The 11,225-nt window shown below is 38.9% G+C and overlaps 1 protein-coding gene across 11 annotated transcripts in view; it reads left to right on the plus strand.

Moving 5' to 3' along the window:
- ZEB1 (zinc finger E-box binding homeobox 1) overlaps positions 1 to 10,516 on the plus strand; it is a 185,575-nt gene extending 175,059 nt beyond the window's left edge. For all 11 annotated transcript variants that reach the window (XM_064591905.1, XM_064591906.1, XM_064591907.1 and 8 more), the window contains 3 exons: positions 3,768 to 5,563; positions 7,707 to 7,887; positions 8,005 to 10,516. In XM_064591905.1, coding sequence (XP_064447975.1) covers positions 3,768 to 5,563; positions 7,707 to 7,887; positions 8,005 to 8,597 — 2,570 coding nt within the window. In that variant the 3' untranslated portion in view covers positions 8,598 to 10,516. The remainder of the gene's footprint in view (positions 1 to 3,767; positions 5,564 to 7,706; positions 7,888 to 8,004) is intronic.
- The last annotated feature ends 709 nt before the right edge of the window (positions 10,517 to 11,225 follow it).

Consider the following 11,225-nt stretch of genomic DNA (forward strand, 5'->3'; position numbering starts at 1 on the left):
GGTCACCTCACCTCCACTCAGAGGTGAGACAAAAAAGGCTCCTGTTCCCGGGCTCTGATCCCCCCCAGAAATAACTTGGGTTTGTTCCATAGCCCTATGAACTTTAGCCTGCCCTATGAACTTTACGTAAAAGTTTTTACGTAAGATGCAACCAAACGTCCACCTCAGCCATTACAAAAAAGAAATCAGTATTCATAGGACATCTGACTTTTTACAGCACAACTTCACCTCCAGGGTTTAACAGTTGCTAGACAGACAAATTAAGTGATGTACTTTAGCTATAAACCATAAAGCTATAAAGTTAGAAACAAGGGGTTTTCCAACAAACATAGCGGATTTGGCTTTAGAACAATTGTTCTGCACTTTCTTTCTGGCAATGATAAAATATCAGGTAATCCCCAACAATAATACTGATGACTAGCATTTATTGAGTACTTAACTATGTACAGCCACATTCTAGTTATTTGTGTACATTAACTCATATAGTCCCAACGATAGCCCGATGAGGTAGATGCTATTACTTCTTCCCTTTCTACTGATGAGAAAATGGAGGCTCAGAGAGCTTACGTAACCTATCCAGAGTCACTCAGCTAGTCCATGGCAAAGCCGGGGCCCCAGTATAAGTATCCTGACTCCAAAGCTGTTGCCTTAGCCACTGGGCTCCTCTATCTCCCTGTCTGTAAAGATAAAAATAATCTGTGGGGCGCCTGGGTGACTCAGTTGGTTAAGCATCTGCCACCTTCTGCTCAGGTCATGATCTCCAAGTCCTGGGATCAAGCCCCATGTCAGGCTCCCTGCTCAGCAGAGAGTCTGCTTCTCCCTTTCCCTCTGCCTCACCGCTCCTGCTCTCTCCCTCTCCCTTTCTCCTTCTCTCAAATAAATAAAATCTTTTTTAAAAATAATCTATATTATAAATTCTTATTTTCCAAGTGTCTCTAACAAGAGAACAAGCATATGGCTCATCTAAAAAAGTTATGCAAGAATTTAAAATGTTAAAATAGAGATACTAGAACACATCCCTTGCCTTACACCCCTTCCTCCCAGAAATTTACCTCATGCAGTTTGAGTATTGAATCATATTTCAGGCATCCCATTGGAAAGATACTGATAAACTGGAGAATTTCCAGAGATGAGGTAACAAGTGGGTAAGTGGGAAGGGTTCTAAAAACCATGTCCCATGAGGAGTCTTTGAAGGACCTGGGTATATTTAGCCCACACAAGGGAAGTTTAAGGATACAGATGACCGCTCTTCATCAGTTTCAAAGTCTGACTTTTAGAAGAAAAGTTAGACTTGCTCTGTGTGGCATCAGAGGGAAGGCTAGGACAGGAAAGTAGGCATTATAACAAGGGAATTCTGGCTTAGTATTCGACCTATCTCTCCAGAGAATTAACTTTTTAAAAGATGCACTAACATGTATTAAGACCACACTAAGAGTTTTGCTATATTATGTCATATAACTGCTACAACAATCCAGTGAGGATGTGTGTACATTTATTTACACACCTAAACACTGAGGCTTGGAAAGATTAAGAAAACAGCCAGGGGCACCTGGGGGGCTCAGTCAATTGAGCATCCAACTCGTAATTTCAGCTCAGGTCATGATCTCATGGTCATGAGATTGAGCCCCGTGTTGGGCTCCATGCTCAGTGTGAGTCTGCTTAAGATTCTCTCTCTCCTCCTCTTTCTTCTCCTGCCCCACTCGTGACCCCACCTTTCTCTCTAAATAAATAAATAAATAAATAAATAAATAAATAAATAAATAAATAAATAAAATCTTTTTAAAAAACTAGTGGCAGAGCTAGGTCTTGAACCCAAATTCATGATCCTCAGCAGAACCAAACTAGACCATCTTCCATAGAGCTGTCCAGCAAGTAATAACCTCCTTTTAATAAAGGAGCTTAAGCAGGAGACTAGCTAAAGTCAAAGGTGATATAAAATGAACTCTTTTACTGTACAGGAGGTCCTCTTAGATCCCTTCCAGTTCTAATATCCTGTTCTTCAAGTAATTATACTTTTAGAAAATATAACTTACTTTCTAAAAACTTTACAACACTGAAATTACATTATTAGAAGAACTTACATTGAGTTTCTCACTGCTTTCATTTTCATTCTTAAAAAGAACAGAAGAGGGGCGCCTGGGTGGCTGCCTTCGGCTCAGGTCATGATCCTGGAGTCCCGGGATCGAGTCCCGCATCGGACTCCCTGCTCGGCGGGGAGTCTGCTTCTCCCTCTGATCCTCCCCCTCTCATGCTCTCTGTCTCCCATTCTCTCTCTCAGATAAATTAAAAAAAAAAAAAAAAAAAAACAGAAGAAAGAGTTTTATCTTGATACTGAGTAGATAAATAGCATCACCATATTCCATAATTTTGCAATTAGTCATTCATTCGTCCAAAAAAGGTTTATTGAGCATTTTTGACCTACACTTCAATAGGTACAAGGCATAAATGGCACATGAGACTCAAGTTCCTATCTTATTGAAACTGATAGTCTTTAACCTATAAATTATAAATGAATGAACGATAAATATAAATCAAAATTAAGGCAAAAAATTAGGGTTGTCTGAAAGTATTCCATTTGGCTCCATGCTTCTCAAAATTTTCTACTGAAGTATCCCTAACAGCCAACAAGAATGAATGTCTTCTCTCCTGGAAGGTCAAGGAAGCAACTTGATGTAAGCCCCTACAAGCAAGGAGCTTCTTTGACATTGTGGTTTTTTCCTAACAATTCACATAAATATTGTCTGTTTCTCCATGGTATAATCTGTGTTTTAATATTAAAATGTTTTAAATTACTGTAACTGCTGTCAATAAAATTGAAACTACAAGTTTTGCATACCCACTAGAACATTGCCTTCTAGCTCCAGGAATGCATACCTCCCAGTTTAATAAGCCAAGGCTGATAACAATACCTCATATGGAAAGTTTTCTGCCCATTGAGAAAGATCTTTTCAAGGAAACCTTAAAACCTTGTGGATATGGGAAGGATAGGTATTCGTACTTGTTAAGTCTTATATAAGGGAGATTTTACTTACTTTTCTTTCCTCTAATATTAATTTCTCCTGCAGATGGTTAAGTATAGTGAAATACAGAAAAATTACATAGGTAGATGAAATAGGGTAAGAAAAAAAATTACTTGTAAGAGAGATGTACATTTGACCCTTGAACAGTGCAGGGTTATGGGAGCTGGTCAAAACTCCACGTATAACTTTTGACTCCCCAAACCTTAACTACTGCTAGCCTACTGCTGACCAGAAGCCTTACCTGTAACAGAAACAATCAATTAATACACGTTTTGAATGTTATATGTATTATATACTGTACTGTTACAATAGAGTAAGCAAGAGAAAAGGGTATTAAGAAAACTCATTAAGGAAGAGAAAATACATTTGCAGTACTGTTGGGTATTTATCAAAAAACATCCCCGTGTTAAGTCAGCCCATGCAGTTCAAACCCATGTTGTTCAAGGGTCAACTAGAATTATTTTTGGCATTTGAGAATTATTTGAAGTTTTAAAGGTTAGCAGGAATATTATACACATATGCTGAAAAGACTTCCTTACAGGTTAGCATGTGTACTACAGACAAAGGTTTTGCTAGTCTTGATAACATTTATGTCAGTTTTGAACTTAACATGAATATTCTAAATAAAATTGTATCACAAGATACATGGAAATCTCTTTTTAAATCGATACTGCTTGTTTTAAGGAAAATATGGATACATGAAAACTTACATGTAATAATTCAGCAAATATAATTTTTTTTGTTTAGGAGAGAAGCCATATGAATGCCCAAACTGCAAGAAACGTTTTTCCCATTCTGGGTCTTATAGTTCACACATAAGCAGTAAGAAATGTATCAGCTTGATGCCTGTGAACGGGCGACCAAGAACAGGACTCAAGACGCCTCAGTGTTCCTCGCCATCTCTTTCGGCATCACCAGGCAGTCCCACACGACCACAGATACGGCAAAAGATAGAGAATAAACCCCTTCAAGAGCAACTTTCTATAAACCAAATTAAAACTGAACCTGTGGATTATGAATTCAAACCCATAGTCGTTGCTTCAGGAATCAACTGTTCAACCCCTTTACAGAATGGGGTTTTCAGTGGTGGGGGCCCATTACAGGCAACCAGTTCTCCTCAGGGTGTGGTACAAGCTGTTGTTCTGCCAACGGTCGGTTTGGTGTCTCCCATAAGTATCAACTTAAGTGATATCCAGAATGTACTTAAAGTGGCAGTAGATGGTAATGTAATAAGGCAAGTTTTGGAGAATAATCAAGCCAATCTTGCCTCCAAAGAACAAGAAACAATCAGTGCTTCATCCATACAGCAAGGTGGCCATTCTGTTATTTCTGCCATCAGTCTTCCTTTGGTCGATCAAGATGGAACAACCAAAATTATCATTAACTACAGTCTTGAGCAGCCTAGCCAACTTCAAGTTGTTCCTCAGAATTTAAAAAAAGAAAACCCAGTCCCCACAAACAGTTGCAAAAGTGAAAAGTTACCAGAAGATCTTACTGTTAAGTCAGAGAAGGACAAAAGCTTTGAAGGAGGAGTGAACGATAGCACTTGCCTTCTGTGTGACGAATGTCCAGGAGATATTAATGCACTTCCAGAATTAAAGCACTATGACCTAAAGCAGCCTGCTCAGCCTCCTCCACTCCCTGCAGCAGAAGCTGAGAAGCCCGAGTCCTCTGTTTCATCGGGTGGAGATGGCAGTCTGTCTCCCAGTCAGCCACCTTTAAAGAACCTCTTATCTCTTCTAAAAGCATATTATGCTTTGAATGCACAGCCGAGTGCAGAAGAGCTCTCAAAAATTGCCGATTCGGTAAACCTCCCACTGGATGTAGTAAAAAAGTGGTTTGAAAAGATGCAAGCTGGACAGATTTCAGTGCAGTCTTCTGAACCATCTTCTCCTGAACCAGGCAAAGTAAACATCCCTGCAAAGAACGATGAGCAGCCTCAATCTACAAATGCAAATGAACCCCCGGACAGCACAGTAAATCTACAAAGTCCCCTGAAGATGACTCACTCTCCAGGATCAGCCGTCAATGGTTCCAGAAGTAGTCCATCATCCCCATCACCTCTAAACCTTTCCTCATCCCGAAATACACAGGGTTACTTGTACACAGCAGAAGGTGCACAAGAAGAGCCACAAGTAGAACCTCTTGATCTTTCACTACCAAAGCAACAGGGAGAATTATTGGAAAGGTCAACTATCACTAGTGTTTACCAGAACAGTGTTTATTCTGTCCAGGAAGAACCCTTGAACTTGTCTTGTGCAAAAAAGGAGCCACAAAAGGACAGTTGTGTTACAGACTCAGAACCAGTTGTAAATGTAATCCCACCAAGTGCCAACCCCATAAATATTGCTATACCTACAGTCACTGCCCAGTTACCCACGATCGTGGCCATTGCTGACCAGAACAGTGTTCCATGCTTGCGGGCACTAGCTGCCAATAAGCAGACTATTCTGATTCCCCAGGTGGCTTACACGTACTCGACTACAGTCAGCCCTGCAGTCCAGGAACCACCCTTGAAAGTGATCCAGCCAAATGGGAATCAGGTAAAGAAAAGGCCCCTATCCCAAAGCTATTCACTAAAATGCTAGTTTGACTTCTTTCGGTGAAATTTTTCAGATAAAAATCAGTCTCTGTAGAGCCGAGCAGATTGTTACATACTATCATTTTTGAGAGGAAATAGATGAACATTTGCTTTAACTTTCATAGCATCTCGCCTTCAGTTTCTTACTAATCCCAGGTATGGTTATCAACTACAGTTGTGTTATTCTCCTGGGGAAATGAGAAGTCTCAGCTAAAGACTTGACTATCTGAAGCTTGAAACAGAAGAAAAATTGGAATACTCACCAATTGGACTTCTGTTTCTAGAGTTATATTCCCAAATTAGTAACAGTTTCTGCTGTATCATCATTAATGCATGAAAATACATTCCCATTCACAGACATTTCACACCAGCAAAACTGAGCTATTACTTTTTATGTGTTAACACCTATATTTATTAAAGGCTTTAATTAAACAAGACTTAAGTATACAAAGAGCTCACCTAGTGAATCTGCTGATCACTTTATGAGCTGTAAACTGAAACAGTATTCAGTCATAATTAATATATATGAACCTATATGTGCATTTTCCTCCTTACCTTCCCCCCCAAATCCATGATGCAGTTTTAGATAGAACCATTTTGTGTACTATTGTGTGCCTCATTATCCAGACTTTTTCTAGGTTACTAACCTTGATGGCCTCCCAATTTTTTTCATTGGTTTCTTATTGAATCAACCATATACTAGAGATAAATGTGATCTTTCATCCAAATATTTGCTATAAGTAGGTACAGCTGAAATAATTACAACATCCTGTTCAAATGTATATCTGCTGCTTTTTTTTCCCCCTTAAAAATTGCTACTGATTGGGTTTCCTGCAATTGTGGTTACTCTTGAAAAAAACTCTCACACAACTAATGAATTCATATAGACTCTCGGTGTTTAAAACACTGTGCACACCTTTGAATAATAAAGGGGGACCCACCAACATTTCACTTAATCATATGGCCACGTCAGATAGCAATGAAAGTCGTGAAGTTACTTTAGCACAAACTGGCAGCTCACAAACCACCCAGGCAAATGGCCACGCCTCTCCCACTTTGCAAAACTATAAGAAATGTTGTGAAAAACCTTTGAGATTTAGACTATTTGTGGGCTTAGAGGCAATAGAATGGAAGGCTTGAGGAAAGACATAAGGATCTTGAGGGACCCAACTCCACTACCAGTCATTGTTTACCTACATGAGAGCTTCCCACACATTACCGCCCTGGGACTGCCTGAAATGTTTTATTCCACTGAAATTCTGAAGATTTATTTTGTCTAGCAAGTATTCTTCCTTCCAAAATAGAGACCCTCCTGCATTGTTTTGCCATCTTTTTCCTTAGCAAAGTGGTAGAGCAAACCCCTCTCTTTTCAAAGAAACCATGGATGTCAGTTCATAGACTTCTGAAGTTTCGGAGGATACAATTGAAAGACCACCTTTAAAAATAGAATCTTGGGGCACCTGGGTGGCTCAGTTGTTAAGCGTCTGCCTTCGGCTCAGGTCATGATCCCAGGATCCTGGGATCGAGCCCCTCATCGGGCTCCCTGCTCAGTGGGAAGTTTACTTCTCCCTCTCCCACTCCCCCTGCTTGTGTTCCCTCTCTCGCGGTGTCTCTCTCTGTCAAATAAATAAAATCTTTCTAAATAAATAAATAAATAAAAATAGAATCTTAATTTTTGCTTAGTAAAACCCAGAAGGAAAACAATGAAGGCAAATAATGCAGTTAGAGATTGGTGATGATGTAGCAAACTCATAATTTAAAATTTTCTGCAAATTTCTCACAAAGTCATGATTTGTTTGAAACCAGGTAAATTTTGTTACATTTATAAATTTTATACATTTTACATTCTTTCTTTTCATCAGTTGATCACTTGTTTTTGTCATCGTTGTGACTCTTTTGCCCCCAACCTCACTTTTTTCTGTATCAACCCCCACCTCACATCCAGCCCCCCGCCCTTGGAGCCTGTCTGCTGCGATGAGTAGTATTCCTGCTTTGGTCAAGCTATTGAAAGTATAAATCAAAGTAGTTTTTTAACCTGTGCTTTTATATATGTCTCTTGCTTACCTTTTAATTTGAAATTAAATGTTCTTCTTTTCTTTCTTTAGGATGAAAGGCAAGACACTAGCTCAGAAGGAGTATCAAATGTAGAGGACCAGAATGACTCGGATTCTACACCACCCAAAAAGAAAATGCGGAAGACAGAAAATGGAATGTATGCTTGTGATTTGTGTGATAAGATATTCCAAAAGAGTAGCTCACTATTGAGACATAAATATGAACACACAGGTATGTCGCTGAACCTGACAGCTTTTGAAAAATGACTCTGTAACCCTTTCCGCAAACTGAAGTGCCCCCAAAAGCCTTCGGAGGATTTTGTGTCATGGCTGTGTTCTTATTTTGCAGGTAAGAGACCGCACGAGTGTGGAATCTGTAAGAAGGCATTTAAACACAAACATCATTTGATCGAACACATGCGGTTACATTCTGGAGAAAAGCCCTATCAATGTGACAAATGTGGAAAGCGTTTCTCACACTCTGGGTCTTATTCCCAACACATGAATCATCGCTACTCCTATTGCAAGCGAGAGGCGGAGGAGCGCGACAGCGCGGAGCAGGAGGGGACGGGACCAGAAGTCCTGGCCGGCGAGCACGGGGGGGCCCGGGCATCTCCCTCACAGGCCGACTCGGATGAGAGGGAGAGTCTGACGAGGGAAGAGGATGAAGACAGTGAAAAAGAGGAAGAGGAGGAGGAGGACAAAGAGATGGAAGAACTGCAGGAAGAGAAGGAATGTGAAAAACCGCAAGGGGAGGAGGAGGAGGAGGAGGAGGACGAGATGGAGGAGGAGGAGGGGGAAGAGGCAGAGAATGAGGGAGAAGAGGCAAAAACTGAAGGTCTGATGAAGGATGATGAAGCTGTAAATCAAGTGAGCAGCTTCGAACAAAAAGTGAGCAAGAATAGTGAGCAGGTGTCTGAAGAAAAAACAAATGAAGCCTAATAGTTTTTCTAGAAGGAAAATACATTCTAATTGGTAATGAAGTTTGTTCTATATTATACATGCTTTTCATGGGAACACAGTAACCTGTATACTGTGGTTTCTGTTCACTACTGTGTAAAGTAAAAATTTAAAAAAATACAAAATACAAAAAAAAAAAAAAAAAACCCACACAAAAAAAAAATCCGGGTGTGCCTGATCTCAGACCTAGTAATTTTTCATGCATTTTTCAAAGTTAGGAACAAGTTTGTAACACGAAGCAGATTAGAAAACTTTAATGACTCGGAAAGCAAAGATTTAACAGGTTAAAGGAAACTGATTAATTAGATAAGCATCTGGCATTGTTTCATTTTGTCAGTATTATCACTCTTACGTTGGTTTATTCTTAAGCTGTACAATTGGGAGAAATTTTATAATTTTTTATTGGTAAACGTATGCTAAATCCGCTTCAGTATTTTATTATGTTTTTTAAAATGTGAGAACTTCTGCACTACAAAATTCCCTTCACAGAGAAGTATAATGCAGTTCCAAACCGTGCTACCTTTTATAAATTCAATCTAGAAGGTAGTAATTTCTAATATTTAGATGTCATAGTGGAGTATTATCATTTCAAGTGTATTGTTAGCCTTAAGAAAGCAGCCGATAGAAGAACTGAAGTTTCTTACTCATGTGGTTTAAAATGAAGTTCAGAAGATTGTCATTGAGTTCTGATTGCAGGGACTAACAGTGTTAATCCTGGGAAGGGTAGCAGAGTCGTCAGAATCAGTGTTCGTAATTGTGTTTGAGTATGTGGTGACAAATATGAAGGATATGATATGAAGCTTTGTATCTCCTTTGGCCTTAAGCAAGACCTGTGTGCTGTAAGTGCCATTTATCAGTATTTTCAAGGCTCTAACCCGCCTTCGTTCAATGTGTGGCCTACAATAACTAGCATTTGTTGATTTGTTTATTGTATCAAAATTCCAAATAAAACTTAAAACCACTGACTCTGTCAGAGAAACCTAAACACTGGGACATTTCATCCTTTAATTCCTCAGTATTCATTTTGTGTTAATTGACTTCCAAAATTTCTCTACAGAAATGAAAGGGAAATTTTCTAATCTGCTCTGTCCATGTACTTGCATTTCAGACATGGACATGCCATTGTTATTTGGCTCATAACTGTTTCCAAATGTTAGTTATTATGGACCCAGTTTATTAACAACATTAGCTGATTTTTACGTATCAGTATTATTTTATTTCTTTTAGTTTATAGATCTGTGCAACATTTTTGTACTGTATGTCTTCAAACCTGGCAGTATTAATACCCTTCTTACTGACATGTACTTTTAGTTTTAGAAAACTTTTATATTTATGTGTCTTATTTTTATATTTCTTTATTTATTACACAGTGTAGTGTATAATACTGTAGTTTGTATTAATACAATAATATATTTTAGTATGAAAATTTGGAAAGTTGATAAGATTTAAAGTAGAGATGCAATTGGTTCTCTTGCATTGAGATTTGATTTAACAGTGTTATGTTAACATTTATACTTGCCTTGGACTGTAGAACAGAATTTAAATGGGAATGTATTAGTTTTACAACTACAACCAAGTCATTTTACCTTTACCCAGTTTTTAATATAAAACTCTTAAATTTTGAAATTCACTGTGTGACTAATAGCATGATGCTCTGCAGTTTTATTAAGAGATTAGCCTAACCATAAAACTCTCATTTCCTTAGTAAGCCAAATTAGGATAACCTTCTATAAACAGTGTTGGGAACAATGTTTAACATTTTGTGCCAATTTGTTCCTGTATTCATGTATGTAAGTTACAAATCTGATTCTTCATTTTTAAGTTCCTTGTTACACCATGGTCATTTTCTAGTTTTTTACCAGACTCCCCCATCTCACAATAAAATGCATCAACAAGCCTGACCTGATGTCATTCTTTTCATTATTATCAAGATTTTCTTTGGAAAGCTCTCTGAAACGGGGTATTGCACAGTCATCCTGCCCTCAGTTTACCTTGGGCTGAATGTGGGTAACAAACTAAATGTTTTCGACATTCACCACTAAATCATGGACTTCCCTGTGGCTGAATGTTTCTGGGAAGATCAGAGTTGGCAACTAAAGGCTTCCTCAGAGCTTGCTCCCTCTTCCTGAAACCTTAACCACACCCCCTTATGATCCTGTGACTTCTCATCCTCAGGTCACTTCAGGGAAGCCCGGGTGTAGATGCCTTTCCTCTGTACGTTCCTCGTACCTTTCTTGCCACAGCTCTTACGCAGTTATTTTATTCCCTCCCCACGAGGAAGAGGAACCATATCTACCAGAGTCACTCTCACATCCCCAGTGCCTAGCAGAGTGCCTGGCACTAGTAGGTACAACAGATTTTATTGAATGAAAATGTAATTTGCATGTTAACAGAGCTCAGCTATGTCTTTACTACTCTCTTGCCTCTAATCCAAGAATATGTATATTAAATAATTCTAGCAATCTAATATTTTTCTTACTCAGGTCCTACTAAACATTTGACGTCATAGACAGTAAATTATGCTGCCTTTTTCAATAGAATGCCTTACTCTTCTGATTTGAGAGTTTATTTCTAGGTGTCTTTCTGATGCTTTCCCTCATGGGACATGAC

This window comes from Mirounga angustirostris, unplaced genomic scaffold (genome assembly GCF_029215605.1).
Source record: "Mirounga angustirostris isolate CCGP_5_RB_7025 unplaced genomic scaffold, mMirAng1.0.hap1 SCAF_5, whole genome shotgun sequence".
In the NCBI taxonomy this organism is placed as follows: domain Eukaryota; kingdom Metazoa; phylum Chordata; class Mammalia; order Carnivora; family Phocidae; genus Mirounga; species Mirounga angustirostris.